Here is a 25,631-nt window from a genome sequence, read left to right on the forward strand (position 1 = left end):
ATCGGAACGATGTTTGGTGGTAACGGAAACGAACGTGATAGCGTCGCCTTTCTGTTACTTTATATTTGCTTTAAGCCCGTGATTGATCGATCCTTTCAAGGTGCATAATTGATCCAAAACCAACCGCCAAAATCCCATCGGACTCGGCTCGATTTAAAGCATTAGTCTGGCCCCATACCGTTTCTAAATAAACACACGGGTTATGTTGAAACACACACAAAACGTGAATTAATTCAACGCAGATCCCGGGGAGCACTTTTTTGCCAATGCCCTCGGCGCCCGGAACCAAACTGCCCTATCTATGGCGGCAATCGGAAGGATACACAATTAGTGAAGCAAATGTGCAAACTCCTCCGTGCCCAAAGGACCTCCGAGGTGGGGCGGCCATTTTGCACGGTCATTTTCATTAGCGTAATAGCCTTGGCCGGTGAGCCACCAGCGAGTCGGTGGACTTGCGTACTCGTTGCTCATTTCTTTCCATTCCACGGTGCAATAGTACCGCGCGCTACGGATGCGCTTTCTGGAGCGAAAGTAATGTGAACCACGAACCAACCCAACCCCGTTCCGTGATAATTTAACGAGATGAAACTTTGTGTTGATCTTTAATTGAGCACCAAGATTGGGACAACGGCACCGGGCACCGTCTGCCATTCCTAACCTCACAGCTGCTTTCCATTTGATTTGGCCAAAAGTTTTGCCGGAAAATAAATGTTTCAATTCAATTAAAGTGCACAGTGTACATTCAAATGGCAACGACGAGCAAACGCAGCTCGAGGGTCCCGGGTGTCAATCACAAACGTCTTCACCACAGCAGCTAGGAAAACTCTGCACCCGAGAGGCAATAATTCACGGTAAAATTTATGTACCATACCGAGCGCCCGCGAAGGAAGCCTGTGACTGACGGTGCCGCTCCTGGGCAACACCGACCGCCAACGCTCAAGGCGTCATCCATCAGGGCGACTGCGAAAAGAAGCGGTGAATGGATTTGATGGCCCCGCGTTGCATTACGCGTTCTTGCAAATCTTGAGGGAAAACTTGAAACGCCTGCGAGCATTTAGTGGAAATGGAAATTACGAACATCCCCCTGGGGGGGACGTCGCTTAGGCCCCCACCCCCCGCGGACCTACCTTGTTGAAGTGATGCCGGCCGAAGGTGTGGTACAGCAGCTCGTACTCGTGCACCGCCCAGAAGAGGTCCCAGTCGAAGAGCGTCATGTGGTAGGCAACGTCCTTGGTGGACAGCGCTTCAAAGTCCACGTCCGGTGCATCCGTCGGCACTTCCTGCTCGGGCAGCGGCGTCTGGAACGGGTTGCCGGGGTTAGGGTTGCAGTCAATCCGAATTAAGAAGGAAGGCCGGAGGAGTCGAATCAACTCACCAGCGCGTCCAGGTGGTCCTTCGGTGAGACAAAGATGCGCCCGTTCAGACTCAGGGCGGTCGGTATGCTGACGTCGTTGTCCTTAAACACGACCCGCTCGCCGCTCGACTTGACCTCCACCAGCAGCAGGTCGTCGGGCAGCCGGGCAATCTGCAGCTTGTCGGCGGCGCACGCCTTAATCACCTCCGCGCTGGTGGCCATCGGGAAGCGGAGCGTGCAGTACGTGTGGTCGGCACAATACACCCGGAAGATGACTAGCGAGCCGGACGGAAGAGAGTCAGAGTGTTGAGAGAGTGTGTTAGAGTGTTGGAACCATTTTTCAAACGCCCGTCCGGTGCAGCTCTCCTGCAGCCGCCTGCAGGCTCATAATCGATCGATCGAGCAGAAGCAGAAGAGCGGCAGCCAACGAAGGGTGGCGTAGGGATAGGAAAATTAATTACTATCGTCATCCGGGCGTATAACAGTCTTTGAGTGTGTGTTCCCGCTGAACAGACAGATCGGCTGCCCGTTGGGCGGAAGCTTCCATTTCTGGGTGGCGTTCATCTGGCGGTCCTCCTGTCGGGCGAAGACGAAGATTTATTTTTAAGCTCCAAGAGTCCACGGAAAAGAAACGTCCACGGCCAGGTCACGCCTTACCTGGTATCGGGATAATTGCGTTAGGACGTGATGTATGATGCTCGCTTCCTCCTGCAGGGCCGGCTCCGCCTCGACGTCTGTGGCCAGCTCCTGTGGAAAAAAGGACGGTAGCTTGCAAATCCGTGACACGACGATGATAATGATGGGAAAAATAATGCAATTTCGCTTCGCTGTCACCGGCGGGTGCCGCCAGCGGGATGTCAGTTTGGTGAAACAAGTTCGAAGGGCCGGAAATGAGATGGAAAACCGGAGAAAGATAGCGCCAGCCAGCACTTCCGGTAATCCATCATCGGCCCTGGAAAGATGATTCGGTTTTCCAGAAGAGCGCGGTACGTGATTTTCGGGGGTCACATCACGACGGGTGTCAGCCGGAGTGATTATATTGCTACGGTAGTCGATAGGCTGTCGATAGGCTCAAATCTAATCTACGGCGGCGGAACCGGAACGCAATTTGTCTTCGTTGGATGGGCGATCCCATCACAAAACTGTGATCGGGGCGCTTTGGCACTTTTTGGGGGTTTCTTGGACCGGACCGCTTACCTCGATAAATTCCACCGCCAGCGGGTCGTCGAAGACGGCGTGCCGGACCGCCAGCACCCAGCGCTGGATGAACTGCACGACGCGCCGTTTGCTGGTCAGAAAGTACTCCTGATCCTCGTCGCTCGCCTGCCGCAGGTCGATGTCGGCGTCGGCGTGGTAGTTCGCGGCCAGCTCGTCGATCAGCAGCGGCGTCGGCATGAAGACGATGTGCGTGAGCAGGAAGTCGTCCAGGAACGGATCGTTCGGTCCGGCCTGGCCTCCGAGCCGCGTTTCCAGCAGGTGTTCCAGCATCTTTTGCGGCGTACCGGACATGACCGTGTACCTGGCGGAGGGTCGAAGTGAAACAGATGAGCGGAAAACATAAAGCCAGAGATGGTGGCAGTGAACAAATTAACTTAATTAAAACGGTCCCAGTTTTTGGGAATGGGCCGTAAAAGATTTGCCAAGCGTAAAAAAGGATAAAACAAGTGAAGGTCAAAATGTTACAACCGAAGCAAAGGGCGTTTCTGCCAGAAGCCGTCGGTTCTGGATGTCCCTGCCACTGGCGTAGGACCTGCCGCAGTTCGGACAAAAAAGAAGGACACTACCAGACCGACACCGATCTTCTGGTTCTGGCCGAGTTAGCTAAATGTTAGCTCTGGCAGGCTGGCCGAACATGTATCGCCATCTGACCAAGATTAAAACGAGCGAGCGAGAGAGATAGAGATAGAGAGCGCGCAGAAAAAAGGGGATAATTAGCTCCCCAAAGTCCCCAGCGAAGCCAGTGGATAGCTACCAAGCGTTTCTCTTTTTTGGTGTGAGTCTCTTATTCTTGGCGCTTTTGCGCCAGGATCCACAAGTCCTTTTCTCTAGCGGCCTCTTGCTGTCCACACTCTGTCCTAAGTAAACGGATCACGATGGGAAGGAAATTATGTTGCAACATGGCAAATATTTGTTTTTTTTTCGCTCGCTGTAAAGCGGTCCTTGCTTCGGCCCGTTTTCCCGGACACTCGGCGATGCTGCAATTAACGTTTACTTCAACAAATTAACCCGGCTCCGCGGAGCAGACACCAGCAGTAATATAGTAATTAAGTATGAAACCATTAAGCCGGCCTTGTAAAGGATTAGAGCCGAAAGAGCCAGCGAACGGAACGGAATGGTTCTGGGTGCTGGGTGGAAAAGAATCCACCGAAGAGTGTATCCGATTATGTACACGTAATCCTCGTGAGAAATATTTAGTATATCGTACAGCTCGCGCCTCTTTTGTGTTTTAAATTCAGTAGAGTTAGTGAGTTAAAGCCCGAGCAAAAGCCATACTTGAACGCGGAGTAGCCGCGCTGCTTGGCGACCCGCTCCAGGATCAGCACGTCCTTGCCGTGCTCCTGCAGCCGCAGCGTGTTCGCCTCGACGTCGCGCAGGATGCGGTTGAAGTGTTCCTTGTCCACACGCAGCAGAAGACAGTTGTTTTCCTTCAGCACGATCGTGGCCGCTCTGGTTCCGTGTTTAGCGCGTCGCGGTGGCAACATTTTCACATTCCCCGTTTAACCGTGAAGCAGTGGTTAGGCCCGGAAGTGGTGGTAGTGGAAGTGCGATAGGAAATAGAAGAAAAAATCCTTTATAAAATTAGCCCTCATAAGCCCCCAATGTTAGCAGAAAACCCTTATCAGCTAAAGCGCGAACCGCAATCTGACGAGTGGTGAACCGAAAATCCCCAAAAAGAAAAACTTTTCCTAAATCTACGCCCGGAGAAACGGTGTGTTAAGTCAAAGCTACTGCTACATTGCGCTGTTGCGGGATTAGCTTTTTGCTGCGACCGCTACTATGTCCCGTATCCTGGGTCGAGACAGAAAAACGGCTTCACTCACCTGGGCGCATCGTTGATGAGGGCCAGCTTACCAAAGTCGTCACCTTCCTTCAGGGTAGCCACCGTGCCCTTGCCGTGGATCACCACATCGACCGATCCCTTCAGCAGGATGTACCAGGAGCGTCCTTCGTCGCCTTGGTTAAACACTAGCGTGTCGTGAGGGGCAAAAGAACGGAACGGAATCGTAAGTTGGTACGCTAAACTAATCACCGGTAGGCGCCCTGATTGATAGCGCCAAAGAAATTGGCATCCATTAGAGGCTATTAATGGTTTATTGTTTCATCCTGCGCCGTACCGAACTCTCGTAATGAACTGGCCGTTTGCTAATGACACCCAGCCAGGCGGGGGCCAAGTGGGGCCCTTTTTGTTTTGCCTTTTTTTCAGGACGTACTATTAACGCGTGCATGTGTAACACACTAACGGTCCGATCACGAACACTTAACTCCGAAACGCCCGGCGCTTCGGGTGGAACGCACTCAATCAACAGCCTAATGTCGATTAAGAACGTTCCGGTCCCGCGACACAAAGGTCGAATGTTCGGATCCATCCTAAGGGCGCAGGGTTGAGGGTCGTTGCCGAAGGAGAAAACATCAAACAGATCCAGCACCGAGACAGCGATGTGATGGCGCCGTGTTGAGGGATGTGAAATGAAATTTATGACATTCCGGCCAGCAACGAATAATTTATAGTTTTCGATAGTGCACGTCGATGTAAGTTGTCCCGGTCGTGTCCTCAGCGTTCCTTTTTGGCGCTCGAGTGCCCGCTCAGGAGGGTTTTAATTAGTGTGGAACGCTTTTCATGTAAACCATAAAGTATACCTGTGCTGGCTGCGCCACAAAATGTGGCAGATAGCACCGGGGACCTGGGATGAACTAAAGATCAAAGTTTGTGTCCCCGGACCCCATCAAAGTGGTTTATAAATTTCATGAACCGGGAATGTGAGCAATAAATAAATATGCTGTAGCTACATATTACTATATTCGAGGAAATTTCTCCTCAATCTAACAGCTACTAAGTAACAGTTCCTGTCGAGATTGACGATCGAGCAAATTGCTTATTCTGTGTTTGTCCAGAGCCACGATCATCCGCATCGTGCAGCATCCACCGGAGCGTAAAATTGCAGCGCTTCCAACTTTCGGACAAACAACCAACGAGAATCTCAATTTCAAATCACATCAACTTTCACTCGTTTCGCCAACCGAATCGCTGCGGTCTGCGTGGCTCCGGTGAAACTGCAAACTTTTTCAAAGCCATCAAAATCAACGCAAAACAGGACGACGGGTCTCGACGGTGTCGGAGGACGTTGTAGAGGCACACAGAAAACAACATGCTCCATGTTATTTTTTCTGTCATGTTTTGAGCAAGGCGCGTGAAAAGTTGTCGTAAAATAAATATTCATCACAACGGAATCGGTTCTTAAAATGGAAAAAACCCATCCTTACGGGTGGGCGTGCGGGGCGCCATAAGTTGTGAACCGCTTGTGACCCCATCAGACATTTTATGCTAATGCTAATGATTTCTGTTGAAAAAAGTGGGCCCACGCAGTCCGGATTGATTGACGAAGACGAACAGTTTTTGTCTATCTGGCCATCGGAGCCATGGCTAGTTTGAGCGGGCATCGAGGGCATTCGTGGTGACGGGGAGGGCAAAGTTTTAACAAGCTCTAGAAGACCCCGCAGCCAGATCCGAGAGCCATCCAATGAATAATGATGAGCGTCCACGATGGGTCCGTGCGGAGCCGTGCTGCAGACTCAACTAAAAAAATCGGATCAAGAGAGCCACTGAAGGGCACGCCGACTGTTAGCGTAACTGTCGAACTATCGCCGTCCTGGGTATAGAGTCCCGTGCCGCAAGGAATGATTGATGTGTGTTTATGTGTGCGAGAAGGAAGCCACCATTCCCTCACAAGCGGATCCTTCGAAAGACGGAAAATGGAATTAGGTAACAAGAGCCAGCCGTCATCGACAACGATGCGATGCTAAACGGTTCACCGAACGGTTGATTACCAATTATCGGTGTCACACACTGATCAGATGCAAATCCATGCTCTTGGCTGGAAGCTAAGCATACGGGCGCACCCGGTCGGTGCTCGCACACCATCCATCCGAGTGCCGGCGCCAAATGAGGTGGAAAATTAAAACATCAGACGCCTTTCTTGGGAGTGGCGTGAGCAACAGGCTCTCCGGCTGTTACGCCGAGTGGAACAATTTCATTACCAGCAACGGGTGAGCTACGGGAGGATTGCTGGGGGCCTGAGTGAATGAAGGAGTAATACCACTCCGGCCGGTCAGGTACTTACATACGGTCCCGGCATGTGCGTGCGCCTCGAACACGATGATGGAGGCCAGTTCGCGCTTGATGGAGGTTGACAGGTGCGATAGGGCGGCAATGTGTAGCAGTTCCTCGTAGACCAACTCCAGCTCTTCCTGCGTACGCTCATGGGAACTGCTTCGCGACCGGAAACGGAGAAGAAAGCTAGGCATTAGTTTCGGTTCTCACGAAGTGTGCGCTTCATTTGAAAGTATAATATCGCATCCGCCCACCACCGGCGGGACCTCATCTTCCTGATCGGTCGTGACAACTTTACTTGTTCCGTACCGTACCAAAGTTTGCATGCCCACATTTATTGCCGATGCCTCTATTTACGCTCAATTAACGCGTTGCCGCGTAAATCCGACCCGCGAAACACGACAAAGTTCTTAATTTTTGGTCAATATTTGCTCGCTTTGCTCAAGTGGAGATTCTTTATCAGAAGATCAGAGGTTTGAAGTTTGCCGAAGGATTCGTGGGATGGCCCACGCTCAGCGATGGATGATGGGCCACAAACCTTTCAAACGAACCGAAATGCAATTAGTGGTTTCGGTAATTACAATCAGTCAACTTTTGAGTATCTAAACTCTAATTAAGTTTACTCCGACCAACTACCAACAACCCGCTGGTCATCACTGTGGAAACTGGATATTTCCAGGAAAGCTGACCCGTGTAATTCGAAATGTTGGCGAATCATTTAAATGAATTTCCTCCGCTGCTTTCGCGTTCGATGCGACACGAGATGAGTACGTTTTTTTATGCGCGTTCGAAACGAATTGGCAGGAAGCGGTCCGTACTTTGCCGGGCAACATAAACTTTGAACGGCGATCAATAATGCAAACTTTATCCATAAAAGTGTGCTGTGGAGAAGAAGCTACCGTGTTCGGGACTTGGTTGACGAAGCCACCGGAAGTACATTGGCAACAAATTGTTGCCGTTCGATGTACACGAATTTCCGGGCAGGAATAACAGGAATAGTGCCCTGAGCTTTACGGTGGTCGTAAAAATTCCCGTCCCACACCCGTGCGGTTCATTACGAACACATATTGCGCAGGCGGTGGCCGATAAAACGATAGTTACACCATAAAAGTGGCGAATAGTTTTCAATGTGCTCCAAAAAGATCGGGACAGATTGGGGCACCCCCCAAAACCGTGCCACTCAATTCGTCCGTTCGCCCGGCGTTCGGTTCGAAAATTGAAACATAAACAGTGGAAATGGCCGTCCATCAGCATCCGGCGACCGGCATCCAACCGTGGTTAACTCAAGAAAGGAAGCTCGGTATAATAAAATTGGCACCATCGCAAGGTTCGCGGTGCACTTTTCCGCACCGTTATCGAACCCGCGAACGGTGCGCTCCTTTTGTGGCGCACCGGGTTGGGACGCGGGCAAAAAGTGGGCTCCAGCGGGTTGCACAAACTGAATAAATAAGTGTACACAGCGAGAAGGCGCCGCTAAGCTGCCGTAGGATCGTGTTTCGTGTCGCCGGGACATCGCGCGCCAGGCTCGGCCCGGTCCGGGGTCTGCGATCGTGGTAAATTATAATTGAAAATTTAATAATAAACATCGCCGCTAGCCATCTGCAGCTGGCGCGATGGTGACGAAGCCGCGGGCGGGTGTCCCGGCGGGATTCGGTGGCGCGATAAAAACACAAAACGGAGGAACGGAGTAACATTTAGCAGCGACTGCGGCCGGTTGACGGTGACTCACGGTTTTCTCAGGATCATGCGGAGCGTTGCGTCGGGACCGCGGTGCAGCAGGGCCGGAAGTGCCTCGCGGATGTGATCGTTGGCGTGGCTCACGTCGTCGGAGGTCGGCCCGCCGCCGGCCGTCCCGTCTTCGTCCGACTTGAAGCGATACAGAAAGCACTTGTCTTTGAATGGTTGCTCTTTTGCCACTGCAACAGAGGAAAAGGAAGAGAAAGAGAGAGCGTGGAGCGTGAGATGGTGATAAAAATAGGACAAGGCACCGGCGAAAAATGGGTGAAAAGCCGGGAAAAGTGCACCACTTGTAACAAACCCCCAGGCGGGGGGTCCTTTCGCGCCCAGAGAAATAGGGAAATTGTTCGAGACGCGACGCGAAAGGACCCACACACACTAGGGTGAATCGCAATTAATGAGAATTTCGTTCCACGGGATTCGCTCTAATGGCTTGCAGACAGGACCACGGGCCCCCGTGGTTGGAGGGACTGCAACCTCAGCGCTTACCGTGGCACAGGACACCTTCCTCGAGCAGTGCCTGCCACATGCCGGCGGCCTGCGTTCGCGTGTGGACGATCGGCGACAGGTTCAGCAGCCACTCGACCAGCTCCGTGCCGGGGGCACATTTCCGTATGAATTTTCCGCCCACCTGACCGGCAGAGAGAGAGAGAGAGAGAGAGAGAGAGAGAGAGAGAGCAAAAGGAGCTGATAAGAACGGGGTTCATGTAACTTGTAGTAGGTTTCCTTTTTTTTTGTTCCGTCTATGCTGGCCCCGGACGGTGTCACGCGTGTCCTTTTTCGGAGCGACATTGGAGTCGCTCCATCACGCAAGGCGCCGTTATGGATCGGTCCCGTGGGGGGAAGGACGGAATCGCTGCGAACCATGTTTTTCGGGTTTCACCTACCTTGCGGTCCTTTAAACAGCTTGTATTGTCTGACACTAGGAGCGTCCGGAGGGCCCACCCCATGCGGGACATGGCGGGACTTGGTATCTGGCGAGTAGGAGAAGATAAAACCGGCAACACCGGATTAGTCTGGCGTCGCCCGGACCAGGATACACGTTGAATCGTACGCCCCGGAGCCCATCGTAGACCGTGAGGTGAGCTTTAAAATTGATTAAACATCATTTTATGCTCGTAGTCGGCGTAAACAGTTTATTTATTTGGCTGTTTATAATCGAATTGATCCATGAGAAGCTTAAAGGTCCCCAGCACACGCAAAACAGCTGCTGCCCCATTCGATCGCCCTTTTAACGGGTCTCCGTGGGACAATCGTGCTCCTTTGGAAGTGCTTGCGTGCGTGTCGCTCACAGGATTTCAGCATACCAACCCCCGGGGCCGGGCATTACGCGAAGCTATTATGCGGGAAAAACAACCGCAGCCCAACCCTTCGGAAACGGTGACGGTGAACAATTTCGGGCGAGGTGTTTGATGTGGACTCCAGCGGCTGCCCGGGCGTGTTTTCTATTGTTTTTGGCTTTTGGCCCTAAAGACCCCGCACATGAGCCGAAGTTAGCTTTCGCCCAAAAAAAAAAGACGGTTTGCGAACAACATATTTGCATACCTTGAAGGGCTCAATGATGAAGACATCAGCAGCGTACGGTTTAAGTAAACCGACCCATCCCGGGAGGGTCCCTGGCGATGGGATCACAGCGTATAACGCACACTCCCATTTGGCACAGAAAAAAGGGTTTCGCTCGGGTCGGTCGTGTGCCTGGGAAGAAAAACAGGCGAGCCACAAAGAGCCACCGCGCGGCCGGTTAACCGTCCGAGTGGGGAGCTCGCTCCGAAATGAACGTTAATTGTGTTTAATGTGGTGTGCAAAAGTTTTACCGCCAAAGTTGTGTTTTATGTCCGTGCCAAGGCACGTTCCACGCTGTACCGCGTTCCGCATTAAAGACCATTTTACAGACTTGCCATTTGTCCGGCGCGTCGCCGAAAAGAGTCGAAAAATTAAGCGGAAAATTATTCACCATAAATCGCCGCGTTCAAACCCGTGAGCTGTTGCTGTGAACGAACCCAATTAAACAGTACAATTCGCGTTTCGAGCGTTAAAGCTCGGTAATGGCCCACGGTACCAGACGGTAATACGTATTCTGCACGTCTTCAAGCCTCGGTGAGTGAAAGCATTAAGCGTGTTATAAAGTTTAGATTAAATCGGGGCTCTAAACCACCCGTTCTTTGAGGCCCGTTCCAAAGGCACACAGCAAAGCGGCATGTTTCGTGCGGTTTGAACAACTAAATTTAATCGCCTTCAGCAACTCTTTGTGCGGTCGCGGTGTGGCAGCGTGTCAGTAAAAGTTGCACAAAATTAAATTATAATATCGCTAATGAGATGATACCGTGTCACACTGTCTCGAAGCTGACGAAGCTGTTGGTTTTAAACTTTCTGGCCACACTCTAGCTCGCCGCTCGCCGTGCCGGGACACGTCGAAATCACGATCGAAGCACGTTCGGGATGTCAAAGGATGTCACTGGGCTGGAAAAGTTTGACCCTTTGTCACCCGGGTCACCTATACACGGTCAATCACGATGTCCTATCGCACGAACTCCGCCACTGGTCCCGTCGGTCGGTGAGAATCGTTTTTCATCGATAAGTTCTTCGTTCAAAGTTTGTACCAAAATCCGGCCACGGAAAAGGATGAACTTTCCGGGCGGCGGTTGGCTTAACGATCGTCGTCGGCAACACTCGGCACGCCGCTGTGTCGGCCCGGCCCACGGTGGATTAGGTGGACCCACACACTGTACGGCCGCCGCCGCTGGGGGATTAATTGAAACTTCAATCACACCGCGCCGATGGCGGTGAAACGGAAAGCCACCCTGCCAGTTCACGCGAGAACACCCTGCAATCCGGCCACCTGCACCGGTCATTATGTTGCGCTTTCGATCGTAAAGTGAAAATTTTCTATCGAGTGTCGACGACAGCCGGAAAGACAAAGTTTTCGGCAGCACCATGCGCCTCCACCATGGCTGCGGCTGCGATAGGAGCGCAATGCAAATCTTGATTAAATATTGATTCGAATCCATCAGCGGTCAGTTAGTGGTGTACGGGCACGGCGAAATCTTGTTACAAGATTGGAAACTCCCAAGTGGTCCTAGGTAACGATCGGGCGGTGAAGCGTAACCGGCACGAACCTGGCGAGCGTTTCGGATTGGGAGTTGGTGGGAAACTAATTCCCGACGGCGGCAGCGATGGGGTTTTACGAGCTCATTCGTGTGTCACTACCGGCTGCACAACACGGTTCCGTAATGATCGGTAACAAAACGATGCTCGAAAGAAGTTGCTTGGCGGTTACGGTAGAAGGAGCCCGAAGAAGCGTTGGTCGGCAGTCGGTTGGTGGACGAGATGTTATCGTTTTAATTGGTTTTCGATTGCATTGCATCGATAGAGCATAGGAAAGAAAGCCAGATTTCCGTACCCCAGCACCAGCACCGGCGTGTGTGCAGAAGCATGATGTCTTTTATGGTAGTCGCCCAACCCCCTTGGGGAGACTAATTGAGTTTTGCTTTCAGACAGCTCTCCGGTCGAATGGTTCCGGTCGGCATTCTTGGGGGCTGTGATTCCGGTTTGTTCCGATAAATGGGACGAGCGAGTAGTAAACAAGATGATTTGTCAGCTGTCATCAGCCAGTCGTCGGTCTTTTTTAATGCCTTTGTTATGCTCTTCATGAACTACAATTGCTTGTTTCGGTTTGGATAATAACACTGCACCTGTGATGTTTAATTTACGTTTTAATTTATGCTTAAGCCATTCGCAGAAAGTCAAACTTACTTTTTTGTATCAGAAAACGATCCAAACGTAACAACTCACAGTTCATCCCGTTTTATCCGCTCTAATCGTCTCAAATAAAAATGGAATGAATTTACCGAATAATTAAATGTCCATCAAACGACGCTCGGAAATGCCACGAAACAATCGCCCAGAACGTTCCACGTAGCGACGCTTAATCAGTGCTTCATTGTTTTATGATAATCTTAACATTTAACGATTTCAACGTACACCATCTCCGGCAGGTCACACGACGCCAGAACGGGCCGCGCTCCAAAGTGCATCGCGAAGCAAAAGGGACAACCGACCGAGTGATAATTACGTGGCACATTCAGAGGGCGCGAGGTCCGCGTGAATGGCCGAAACGTGATCCTGACACACTGGAGGACCCGCCGCAACGAACGGTTCTTTTCTCAACTCGCGCAGCATAACTTCCGGCACTCGCCAGAATCGCCTGGCCACAAGACGGACTAGGAAATTATAAAATGGGGCATTAAACCACAAAATGGCCACGATTGTGGGTCCGCAGGGAGAAATCGGGAAGGCTCGCCGCGACCGCAAGCGGGCTTTGGTTTACGGTGTGGCCAAAACGTCTTGGTGTCTGGCCGTTCGCCCCAGCGGCCAGCCAAGAAAACCAATAAAACAATCCCTCCCCACGGGCCCACGATAACGGGGACGACGATGGCAACGATGGAACAATAATTAGCCTTGGCGGAGAGACTTTTATTGTTTTACGGTCCGCGCTACGCCCGCGTAGCGATCCCGGTGCGGTGGAAAAGCTTCTGGCCATTTTCAAATGGGGGCGCGCGCGGATACTTTACGAGTCGAGTCTCGAACACCGTCTGGCGTTTGGCGAATGAAGATAAACGGAGATAACTGAGCAACGACGGCCAGGCCACGATGGGGCGACCAACGTCCCTCGATTCTACGGTTTCCCCCAGCCCGGCCGTGCCAAATTGAAGGTCAGTAATCTAGGACGACTTTAACACGCAAATCTAGGCTCAAAAAACAAATGTGCCGTTCGGTTCGCGAACCGCCAAGCCAGCAGTCCTTTAATGGCACCGATCGGTTTGCGGGATAACACCAAACTTTCTCCCTGGAAGGACATGCGGCTGGCTGGACGGTCGGGAGAACCGCATTAGCCGCATCTGACAATGATTGCGGTTAGCTTCTGGGCGTCCTTATCTTGGGCTGGTTTTTGATTTTGGGTCGTGCGAGCGAGCGATTGTAAAAACTCCGCACCGGGAAGTGGTAAACTTCACACTCCCCGGCGGCCATAATCATCCGTCACCAGTCCGAGCGGGTGTGCTTTCATGAAGAAAGTTGTCGCTAATCCGTGTAACCGTGAAATTTATGGAGCCTTTTATGCGACCGCTGATAAGCATTTCGTCGTCGACGCCGACGACGACGAAGGGCGAAAGTTGCTCCGCCACACCTGCTTATCGGTGACGACAAATGGGGAAAAGTTTCATCACGCTTCAGACTCCAGCGAGGTAGGAATGGGACCACAAGATTACGAAATTACAGATTAATATGGTGACTCCGTTTGCAGCATTCCAGCAACCCAAACCAGGAGCGTGAGGAGTATCGGAATTCAGTATCGATGTTTGGAACAATTTCATGGGCACGTCGCAATAAAAAAAATGCGATCCATAAATCGATCCTGAATCGAACGGAACGCACAATGGCACGTAAAATCCCCGCTTTAGTGCCGAGTTTCCGAGCAAACCAAGGTGAGCTGTGTGCGGAAAAAATCTCTACTTAATCCCTGGCGAGCGAGTTCCTAGTCGCCGCTAACGAAGTGCATCAAAATTCCACGGCACGTGCACTCGCTGCAAAGCGATAGACAAACGATGGTGGTCTGCAACGTGCTCGAAAGCCTCGCCGCGTTCAAACATTGACGACATTTTTCACGCATGCAGCGCTTAAAATGCCGTAAGTGACCATTAGAACCATCTGTCCACCGGTGTGCATTTTATTCCATAGGCCACCGTCGTTAGCGTCAGATTGCAGAATGCACAGCACTCGATACCTATGCCGACGCGGGCTTCAAATCCTGTCCCATCCATTAGGACAACTGTTGCCGTTACCTGTACCATGGGTTTTAATGGCCAGAAAAGAGTTCATGGACGCGCGACGTAAACTCAACCCGACGTCGGTAGGCGTGGGGGCATGTTTCGCAATGCAACAACGGTGACGTGAACCTAACCCACTTACCTCCGTGATTGGTGCGGCAGGATTCGGATGATCCGGACTGAGCTGCTTTTTTGTGGGCGACGGTTGCTGCTGCACGTTCGTCTGCACCGTGCTGGTCGTCTGCATGCTCTGGCCAAATCCTGTACGGCACAGCGAGAGAAAGAGAGAGAGAGCGATTGAAAGAAAAAACAGGATAAAGGATGTTTTTCTGTTAATTAAAAGCAACACGAGCGGCGGATGCGATCCGTGATCATCATTGATTTGTGTGAATTTTTATCGCACTTTTCGCGTTAACCAATATAAAAAGCATATCCAGCATAAACAGAACTTTATAGAACCTTTTCTGGAACTATGATTTGCATGCCGCCAAAGTAATGGCGCCAATTCCACTCCCTTGGCAGCCGGAGGGAAATGAGTTTTCCCGGAGCGGTGTGCCATACACACCCACACAAGCAGTTCCGCTACTGCAAACCGCATCATTACCGTCGATAGGAGTGGCAGGACCTTCGCACGGCAGTCATTAGGTGGGGTTGGCATGGTCTCAACCGTCAGTCTGTGAGTGAGTGGGACTCGAGACTCGGCACGGCATTAGTGACCGAAAATCGCTTTCGGTGAACCATTATCATTAGCGTGCGAAAGCAATTATGCGGAAGGGAGTCGATCAATCGATCTCCTGCCGCCGGTCTCGGCTGCGGGTCTTACGAAATAGTATTGGTTCGGAACACGGGCGGAATGCACCAGAACTCGTACGAACTCGACGCGTCGTTTGAAGCGCTGAAAGTAGTGCTCGACGATGGAGCGATTTTCGAAGCTGGCCGAAATGCCAATTAAATGTTCCGTGGCGAAACGCCACTTTACGAAACGTGACTTCTGTTGCGTGAGATATTTGATTTCTGCACGGGGAAATGTTCATCAATATTCATCGGAACGGTTGCAAAGGCCTGCAGGTTATTTACTATCAAATAGTGGCCACGACTGATATTAATCAATGTCGACTCGATGTTGTTTTTTGTTGATAATTCCACCTTCAGCTGCTGCATGTCAATGGACAAACAAATTAAGAACAGTGCAAAACTTGGCTCGAGCAATGTTGCACGGGAAATTGGTTATCTGTCAACCGCCAACCGTTGTACCAATTATGAAATATTTATTCAACAGAAATGCAGATTGCGTTTGTGTACTCACCATTTTTTAGCCTACAGTTTGTAATTATGTCGTTCATTAATTCTTTATTTTTCTGCAACGAAAGAAAGAGTGAGAATTATTACGGGGGGCTCAGCAGTGGTCAGTTTCAAAAATAAAAATACAGCCATCCGGAAACATGTGGCACAAGCATCGTTACGATTACCGGAACCGGAACGTGGATTTTCCCGTCACAATCGATTACGGATTGAGCGGTGCACTGATATCGAATGAATGTTTAAATTTTTACATCCATTCCAAAACAAGCATCAGAAAATTGCTTCCCATCGGGACACGAGCACGCGACGAAGTAATGCGATAAAGTGAAACAGTGCTGCCAATCATGACGACTGACAATAAACTCAATTGCGAATCGGTGGCACTACACAACCTTCAAACGAGCTTCATTTGATCAGTGCAAGCATCGATCGAAAAAAGGGCATGCATAAGCGTTTCGGTTCCATTCGAAAACCACCCGGCGAAAGACACACACAGAATGAGGATTGATTGGGAAATATTGTTGGAAGCCACTGATTGGCCGAATGTCAAAAGTGCTCTCGAGCACAGCCGGGGATGCGATCGGGTATTTACACGTGTAAACAAATGCCCAGAATTAATGGCAAATTTGGTTGGCAAAAGGGGGTTGTTCCATTCTCCGGCCGAAGTGCCCAACCAGAACGTCCATAAATCATCTACTAATTCAGACGCCGATGTCAAACATCCAAGTGCAAGTAAATCCAGCTGGATGTAAATATCATCAGCTGCACCGGATCCGAGTGCATGATCATGAATAAATGAGAGCAAAAGCTCGGTGAGATGGTTGCAATAAAAATGAATCACTCGACCGGAGAAAGCGCAATGCTTATCGTCGATGTCGTGCATCGTTTTACACCGGTCTTGTGCAGGGGTTGTGCTATCCTTGGATACATAGAACATGTCTCGAAAGAGTTACAGCCAATCCCTCAAACGTCGGGTCAGGTTATCCGAGTGACAACACACAGCACGGAAAGACCTTTCTTGAAGAAACTCTTGATTTCTAGAACAATCCCAGACGGATTGCAGCGCAACAAATTTAATGCCCAATACATGATGCATATTACCAAGCAATTTCGAGTACTGATTGCAATAAGAAAAAGATAGAGAAAAGGGATTTATTCTGCAAAAAACCAGTCTATGCCGAAATAAATTCGAGTCACGATGGAAGAAAACGAATTTTATGAAGCTTCCGCTTGCGCACGGTTTCAAGTGGAAGGAATTTTTCAATCATGTTTATTCAGTCGGATAAATCAGGGCGAAAGACATTTTAGAAAGACTACACTCGCCGGCAAATCTTTACATTTCTCCGCGTTCATGTTTCACCTCGGTTCGCAGCGTGTGTACTTTCACGTACAATTGAAATAGAAAATCCGCCATTCAGCGCCCGCCGTGGCAGTGACACGCACGGCCATGGGCCAAGGAAAACACTCTGCACGAAACTCGAGCTACTATTGACTCGTCGGATTATTTTTGCACAGCTGAATGGAAGTGAAGGGAACGCTGAGGCGGGCGGGATGGGACGCAGATCATAAAATAAACCAACGCCCGCAGGAAAAATGATCCATCAACTAGTGGCACGAACGGCTGCTGAGTGTGGACTGCGATGGGATAGCGAGACGTCTAATACGACGACGAGGACGACGACGACGACATCGTTGCGTGTGTTTGAGGCGGGCAAACAAGAAATCAAGATTCATTCGGTTTCAAGTTGTCTTGATGGTGCTACTCCGAAGACAATCGGCATGACGTTCGGCAAGCGCCGGGGCGAATGTGCGGCTTCCTTCTGCAGAAGGTTCGCTGGAAACGCCTCGCGGATGTGGCCCCAAATTGAGACGATTGCGAAACGGGAAAGGCGCGTCTCGTGTTGTACGATGAAGACGTGAAACACGCACGCAAGGTTTGCTTTTGTGCAGCAAATATTTGTGTACCGCAGGAATAGCCAAACACAATAATTGCGCCAATTCACGGATGGCGAATTTGAAGTTATTCAAAAGTTTGTTAAGGTCCAAAATCACCTACCTTTTTTTGAATTCTTATACAAATGATGCAACGACAAAACGTCGTGTGACATAAAATGTCGGCTTGGCCGAGGATAATGACCAGCGACCGCTGTTTGTAAATCGGATGGCAACCGGCGATCAACCACCTGGCGAGCAACAATGTCCTACTGCACGCTACTAATTCCCGCTGTGAGCATCCTTTTCGGGCCCATCATTAGCAACTGGGACCAGACCGCTGGCCCGGCAGCAACGCAACTGAAACCGACGGCGATCGAAACAGGACGGCGGGCTGGCCGACCAGCTGACTGTCTTGCAGGACCACAGGGTTCCAATCCAGCCACAAATAGCCGACCGAGCCGACAGGGGCCCCCAGGAACAGACGGTCAAGATTTCGCACCATTGCGGTTAGCTTGCCGCTGACGTCAATTTGCGCATTTCAGCCGAAAACTTTCGTCCACAGATGAAACCGCAAACAATTTGTCTTTCCGCATTGTTGACCCGCAGGCAACGGACGATACAGTCCGGAAACCAGTGGCCGTACGGACGCGAAAGGACACCTACCCAAATCCGAATGGCAAAGGATTCCACATCAAACACTAGCTTTAAAGTCAACCACCAGGCGCCTCCATCGGGTGGCCGGGAAAAAGGGTCGTGTCGGGATGGATCCGGCCCATTAGTTTGGGGTTCGAATGACGGTTCAAAAGCCCACGAACATAGTTTCGTGATTGGTTTGCGTAGAAAGTTCTTAGCAAAAGAGCATGAATCATTCTGTCTATGGTACGTTATTCGACATTTCCACGGAAGCGAATGTTCCTCAGCTGTGCGCTTCTAATTTCCGATGGATTAATTAGTAGCGAAGAGATTTCTGTTGCCTACGGAAACCATTGGCTCCTACGTTTCGTTTGAACACGTCACCAGTAATGCTGTCATAATTGGCATCACTAAATCGCTCGCCTCGCTTCCACGAGAGCGCAAACCACGACCGTGTATTTATCGACATCGACAAATAGCCCGTACTACTAGTCTGGGCCGTGCTATTCTAGGCTTAGCACACAGCTCGAGCCAAACTAGGGGCCCCCAATTAATTGGAGTTTATGTTTGTCCGTAGCCTGGGCGATCGGGCCAGATGGTGATGGCGTAGCGATGACGTAGCCAACCAGTCAGAGCTCCGTTTTCTGATGTAATGGGCTTTGATTTCATCTTGTTGTGGGATAAATTTGGATTTACGTCTGGCTCCTGGTTCCTGCATGTCTCCGTATCGCTGTTGACGATGTAAGACTTCATCTCACTTCTCGCCTGGAGTACCCTCGCGGGTGTTTGGGCGGTAGTGTATTGACACTTGATACGCTCTCTGTGGCATAAATAGAGACCTTTGATCTAAAATAAGGAAATTCCTATTAATGGCCCGCAGCTTCTCACAGTGCAGAAGTATTTTCCATGCTCAGCCGGCTTATAAATAAATACGGAATTTGGGAACTCAATTCAGGATTTGCACGACACGGGTGCAAATTGTGTGCATTTCTGCCGAAACGTTTTTCGGATTAAGAATCCTTCCAACGCTCAGGAGATAATCATTATAAAGTCTTTAAGCAAATCATGTTGCCGTTCCAGACCATTACTTAGCTCAAGACAGAGCGAACTTACATTCAGTTGATCTTCCATTAAATTATGCTGCATGCAACTAAGCATGAAATCGAATCTGTAAATCTGCTCCACAAGCCACCGAGCTAAAAATCTTCCAAAACAGACGGTGGTATTATGTTTGCGCCCAACACGACGAAAGCTGATTTACTTTGCCCTCCGAATGCTCCGCAAGTGGGCTCCGTCCGTGGCCTTTTTCGGGTCCTGTAGAATTATGCTGATGCAGCTCGCTGGAAGCTCACTAATATCGGGTTCCATGCACGCTCTTACTTACCTCAAAAATCAGTCTGAAATCTTGCTGCTCCACTCGCAGCAGCTCGCAGGTCGTCTTGGTCACCACCGTACTGTCCCGGGGCAGATCGTGCAGGATCGACTCACCGAAGGTGGCCCCGACGCCCAAATTACATAGTGTCACCGACAGCTGCAAGTAAAACGCCAGAGAGAGGGGGAAGAAAATGAGTTTATGGCATCATTTTGGAAACTCTCGAACCACGACCACGTTGGCGGCCATGATGGATGCGATGCATACGCGGTGGATGATGCTCCCGGGCGCCCTCCCTGGGACGGAAGTAGCCAAAATGGGATAATTTAAATCGGTCTGCTCGGTGAGCTCGGAGGCATCCTAATGCAGCCACAAAGTACATCGACTCGAGCAACGAATGCTGGCTGTTGGTAGCTGAACGTAATCCCCAAAATAAAGGATGCTACCGTCATCAAACCCAAATGTGAAACATAATATGTGAAAGGGTTTGTGTTGTGGTCGGGAAAGACAATGAGAGCATTGCAAATGGCCCGCCCTAAACCTTATTATGCTCTGCTGAATGCATATCATAATGTCGGAAAAGTATGTAAGTGACACTCGGTGAAGTCTAAAGTTTCACGGGCGCTTCGTAGGTCGAAGGTTGCAATTATCTTCACCAAGCATCGTCGCTGGGCTGGAAAAAATGCAGCAGGGTCCCAAGGGGCTCACATCAACGGCACCGGCGTTCGACAGGCACTGCAGTTGATTATTCCCGTCGCTAAAGTAGCTGCAGTTCAGTTCATCAACTGCAAAAGAACGAGAAAGTTCGGCGCATATTTAACGGTCGTATGAACACCGCGCGCGCTAGAAGCAGGAGGTATGGGACTTTCACCATACTTTGCTAAACGACGATGAAGTTCGCGGTTCGGTGCAGTAGATTATTACCCACCGCTAGCGGTTGCCATCTTTTTGCTATTGTTTGCTACCGTTAAACTAAACGGTGAGGCAGCCCAAAAGTGCAGCATCAGCTCGTTCCACTGAGCGCTTAAACAGGGCGTCGGAGCGTAAGAAAAATGGTTTCATTAAGTTTAACCAAAAGCAGCTGAAGACTGAATCTTTTGAACGGAGACGCGCTAAGATGCTTAAAAGAAAGAGTGCGAGTCCTTAAGAATAAACAATGCCAAGCCGTCAGTGTCATCAGTTTATATGCCCCTGGTGGGATGCTTTGAAAAGCATTAAATTGTGCTACTATAAACTAATATAGTTGGAAAAGTACAGAACCAATACGGATAAAAATGGGAATTACCACTTAAAATAAAGTTTGTGAACAATCATACGACCCAGCTACGAGTACACGAACTACAAATGTATTGGTATGTACATTGAACCTTTTAAATCCCTTTTAACCATCACCGAGGAACAACCCGAAAGTAAATAAATCTCCCCTAGCTACGGAAGCGAGCCAAAGCAACACGCAATCAGGGCAAAGCCCTCCAAACAAATCACTTCGAGCGAGAAACTCAACGCAGCAGGAACGAAATGGATAAAGTAATCGTCCCAAAGAACACACCGGGGAATGCTGCCATCAAGTCAATCTGTCCGATTCCCGAACTGGCACTAGTTGCAATTTTTGTGTTTCCCAAACCAAACTCAAATTCGTTCGCTCGCCATCCATTCCGTTCGGTTCGATCAGTGCCGGAGGGTGGAGAATGGTGGGAAATCTACATAAATTGAACGAAACCCGGCGTTGAGAAAAACGTCGAAACAAAACCGGGACTCCTTTCCATCATTTTCGCTTCGCTCAAAGCTCAAACTGGAACTTTTTTCCGATCGAAGTGCAGTTTTCCGCACACTCCAAGGATTCGTTTACTTTTCTCTCTTTCTCGCTCGTTCTCTCCTTTACGGCCGCTGATACAACAATCGCGATCCGTGGTTCGTTTGTTTCACAAAAGTTCCCCAAGTTCCCTTAAGCAACCCATTCCCTGCCGCGGTCCAGAATGTTCAAAACGGTGCTCACTGCACGCGGAACGGTTATTGCGGTTTTTCCGGCACAATTTGTTTCACTCATCTGTGAAACAATTTCCCTTTTTCCTCCCCGGCGGGCTTTCCACACTCGCTTCCCGTCGCGCTGCGCCCTTTCGGGACCACAGAAAAGGGACGGGCAGTGGAAAATCAATCACATTTCGACCTTGAAGAGTTGTTCACAAATTTTCAAATCTACAAAAGCGGAAACACGGATGCAGAACCTAGGCAGGGATCGGAGCCCCCGGGGGTCGTTTCCGTCGGTTCGACTGTTTGTTCTCCATCAGGTGGAAGCTGGAATTTACCTTATTCCGACGTCGTCGGTTCGGTGTTACACTGTAGCATCGGTGTCGCCGAGGCCACATCCTGCTCGGGCAGGATGCGCCACGCGGTGATGAGAATTGATTTTTCTTCGACGTCCACCGGTACGGTGGAAGCCTGTGCCAGGGCACCAACACTAACAGCACCCGTGGTTTCCGTAGCACGGCGGTGTTATTATTTCACTTTCACACTCTACGGGCTCGCCGGGGACAGTCGTGGGGCTTTTCTCTTCGTTCTGCGCTCTGTTTGTGTCACTTCCGGTGCCCGAAGACACGGACAGCTACTATGTTCTTATCTTTTCGACACGCGCCCCTCCGGAAAATGTCCAATATATTTTCGTTGCGTGTCACTCATTTTCCGTAATTTACGCCCCAAATTCGGCCTCGGCCCGGAACCGGATGCGAGGCTTGCCCGGCGGTGTAGGTTGGTTTTTTCATTAGTGTTTCACTTCGACATTCTTTACGGTAATGTTTTTTAAAGAACAGGATCAAATAAAATGTTAAGAATCGAATCAAACGAAGGAATTTGGCGTGGAAACGGAGTTTTGCAATCATTTGTTTTCTTTGGCGTACTTTTGCTACGACAGCGTATGACATGTGACACTTTGGGTATGGGTATATCTAGTAAAACGATGCTCCAAACATGTTGTCGACTTGAGCTACGGCTGCGAAACGCAGTGCCACTTGTTCGATTGGAACGAGGTCTCAATCTTCCCGGAGACACTCGTATCTTGGGCGCAACATATGCGAACACGAGTAAAAACAACGCGCCATTGTCACGTACTTTCACGTTCACTCTTCGCTTCCACGGTGGCCAACACTACAAGTAAGTTGCTGTAGAAGGCGCATCGCTGCCAGCGAAAGAACTGTCGCGTCGGTGATGTCTGGGGGCAAAAACATGTTTGCCTTCATACGAGAATGGATCGCCTACCGTTGTGCGGGTTGGCCGGTTAGCTGTTAACAAGGACATCGGAAGAGTCTTCGCGACCGACTTTTGGAATTTGGTAGCGATCGATTCCTGTGTAGTTATGGTTATAGTGGAGGCAGTTCCCGTTGGAAAATACAGCAAGCTTTCTGAAATCGATAGCTGTGGTGAAACCCTACCGTGGAATGTGGAATGGATGTAAGTTACAAAGCACATAGAAAATTGAATCCTTTTCTAAGAATGCAGACAAATGGATCAGTGAATAGTCCCAATACTGCTTCATTATTGGCTATCGGAACCTAATCACAAACCCTTACTTCCACACAAAAAACGAACCCCATTATCAACTCCCGCTGTCAGCTCGGCGCTGATCCACAGAATACCCCACATCCCTACAAGAACAAAATGGAACGAATGGCCGTTCAACAAGTCTCTCCTGCTGGGGATGACCCTTTTTCGCCCCCTGTCTTGCGGGCTAGCGGAGAACCAAAGTTTTCCGGATCACCAACTCCCGCGGCGGCACCAAAAGTGTCAGTCACTCACACTCGGTCCGTCATCTTAGTGCGACGGCCCCTTCAAAAGTTTGCGCTGTGGCCGTTGGATACGCAGCCGCAGTTACCGAGGGCAGTTATCGGGAAGAGCGAAATTATCGCTAATGGCAAAGTTTGGCTAATGCTCAGGTCCACCGGAGCGAGCGCAGGAATCGGTCGCGATAAGATAAATAAATGGGATGATCCCACACACTGCTGCTGTCGATCAGTTAAAAACTTCAGCGACCCGCACGACCCCAGATCGATAGCCGGTTTGAGTCTCGGCCACCCCCAGGATTCGGTTTTGAGATCCCTTCGTCCGGGGAATAAGTTTCCTCTTATGCCCTGCCATCGCTCAACTGGCGCGGTGCCGAAGGAAATGTTCTAACTTTTCCGGCGGTTGGTTCTGGGATTCGTCCCATCTCGTCCTGTGGGCTTTTTACCATACGCTACTACGGCGGCGGTGTCGGCGTCGTTTTGGTCGTTAATCTTGTTGAAAGCGAGCGGCGCAACATTGCCGACTGCCGAGACCACCCCGTCGCCTCGGGCGAGGAAAAGTTGTGCAAAGTTTGAATACTGTTGGTTATTTCGCGCACTTTTCTCGCGACGCGGCGAAGTCCCTTGTCTACCTGGAAGCCAAAAGGCAGCAGAAAGAAAAACCGAACACGGTACTTATTTCACTTTTCAGCGATAAGCGGAAATGACTTTTTGTAGGAAAATTGGTGCTTTAACCCTCATCGGTCCCTCCAAAATTACAGCGAATCGGTTCTTGTGTATGCGCGCGCATACACACATTTTTCAAAAAATACAAAATTACCATTTTTCACAAAACTAACAACTTTAGTTATTTGCGTTTTGTTCATTGGAATGTTTTTTATTGAAGAAAAATGATATACGTGTCAAAAATTCTGAAAATAAGTAGTAAAGACGGAAAATAGAAAATCATCTTTTTGAGAAATATGCGAAAAATCGGGAAAAAAAGTCAAGTTTTCAAGTTTTTTTATTTTTTGTTACATCTCTCGCAAATATCATATCGATGGTCAGCACAAACGAATTTGGCGCGGGTTATGTATGTGTCGTTAGGTTGCTACACATGTCAGTGACTTATTGTGAAAAGTTCGGCCATTTTGAGTAATTACTCAATTTTTGACAGCTGTTTGACTATGCACGTGTCTTGGCTCTTCGTCGATTTTTGTCTACTTCAAGAAATGGATGGCAAAGAAACTTTATCAAATTTTGTGCGAAAAACGAAATTAGGAGCGCCGATTGTTGACTGTGGCTTATGGTGAAGCTATTATGACCCAAAGCCGGGATTATCGGTGGTTGAAAATTTTTTCAGAGGGCCAAGAAGATGTGAACGTTGAAAAGCCAAGTTTGGTCGAATGTGAACAGTTTTGCTTCAAGTTTTCTCGAATTGCAAGGTCGTGGTGCATTATGAACTGTTGCCAAAGGATAGAACGGTCCATAGAGAATATTTCCTGCAGGTTATGGCCAATTCGCCCGAAGCAATCCGTCACAAATGCCCTGACTTGTGGGAAACCCAAAATGGGCTGTCGCATCCCTGCTAACGCATCGTTATTTCTGAGTGAATTTTTGGCCAAAACAACACACTAATGATGTAACACTCCGTGTACCGTATTCTCCAGGTCTGGCCCCTATGACTTTTTCTTGTTTCCAAAACTCAAATTACCGCTTCGTGGTCAATTACTTTTGGAGTAGACAAAAACCGACAATGAGCAAAATCTTGTCCAAGCAAAACAGCTGTCAAAAATTAACTAATTATTCAAAATGACCAAACTTTTCACCATAAATCACTGACATGTGTAGCAACCTAACGCCACAAAAAAATCGGATATACTTAGCCCTCGGAAAATCCAATTTCGCAAATCTTTTTGATCACCCCTCGTATGTGTATGCGTACGCATACACAAAAAACCGATTCGTAACTATTTCTGCTCAGACAATACTACACATGCCTCAAATTTTTTGGTGATATGTTTCGATTCTATGACCAAAATAAATCTACTTTGGAGAAATTCAGACAATTTCATCTAACCGTTTTTATATAATTAAACATTTTAGAACCAAATTGTATGTGCGCGCATACAAAGAACCGATGAGGGTTAAGCACCGAAATAGAAAAGTGAGGAAAAGAAACCTTTGCCAAAGCGTGCCACTCCGAGCAAGAAGCTGTCATCAACAGCGTTCTAGGGGGCGACAAAAACCCGACCCGAGAAACAATAAAAAATAAAGCCTCTAGGTACTCGAAACTAATCCGAAAGATTAAACCGATAAGGGCAACTAATGGCGCAACGGGAAATACTGAAAATCGTGCAGCACTCGTAACAAGGGGAATAAACATTATTTG

The 25,631-nt window shown here is 49.5% G+C and overlaps 1 protein-coding gene across 2 annotated transcripts in view; it reads right to left on the reverse strand.

Annotated features, from left to right (window-relative positions):
* The window catches only part of LOC128267941 (rap guanine nucleotide exchange factor 4), a 46,004-nt gene that overhangs the window by 11,190 nt on the left and 9,183 nt on the right, over positions 1-25,631 (reverse strand). Inside the window, exons 2-15 of one of the 2 annotated variants that reach the window (XM_053004906.1) lie at positions 19,500-19,646; positions 15,552-15,603; positions 14,388-14,506; positions 9,308-9,394; positions 8,910-9,051; positions 8,413-8,599; positions 6,694-6,839; positions 4,396-4,540; positions 3,848-4,021; positions 2,552-2,873; positions 2,012-2,101; positions 1,816-1,930; positions 1,376-1,629; positions 1,128-1,298 (exon numbers count right to left, since the gene is read on the reverse strand). In XM_053004906.1, coding sequence (XP_052860866.1) covers positions 1,128-1,298; positions 1,376-1,629; positions 1,816-1,930; positions 2,012-2,101; positions 2,552-2,873; positions 3,848-4,021; positions 4,396-4,540; positions 6,694-6,839; positions 8,413-8,599; positions 8,910-9,051; positions 9,308-9,394; positions 14,388-14,506; positions 15,552-15,588 — 1,989 coding nt within the window. In that variant the 5' untranslated portion in view covers positions 15,589-15,603; positions 19,500-19,646. Of the gene's footprint in view, positions 1-1,127; positions 1,299-1,375; positions 1,630-1,815; positions 1,931-2,011; positions 2,102-2,551; positions 2,874-3,847; positions 4,022-4,395; positions 4,541-6,693; positions 6,840-8,412; positions 8,600-8,909; positions 9,052-9,307; positions 9,395-14,387; positions 14,507-15,551; positions 15,604-19,499; positions 19,647-25,631 lie in introns of those variants that run through there. The other variant, XM_053004905.1, reaches the window with a different exon arrangement.

The sequence above is a fragment of the Anopheles cruzii genome, chromosome 2, assembly GCF_943734635.1.
Source record: "Anopheles cruzii chromosome 2, idAnoCruzAS_RS32_06, whole genome shotgun sequence".
Classification (NCBI taxonomy): Eukaryota; Metazoa; Arthropoda; class Insecta; order Diptera; family Culicidae; genus Anopheles; species Anopheles cruzii.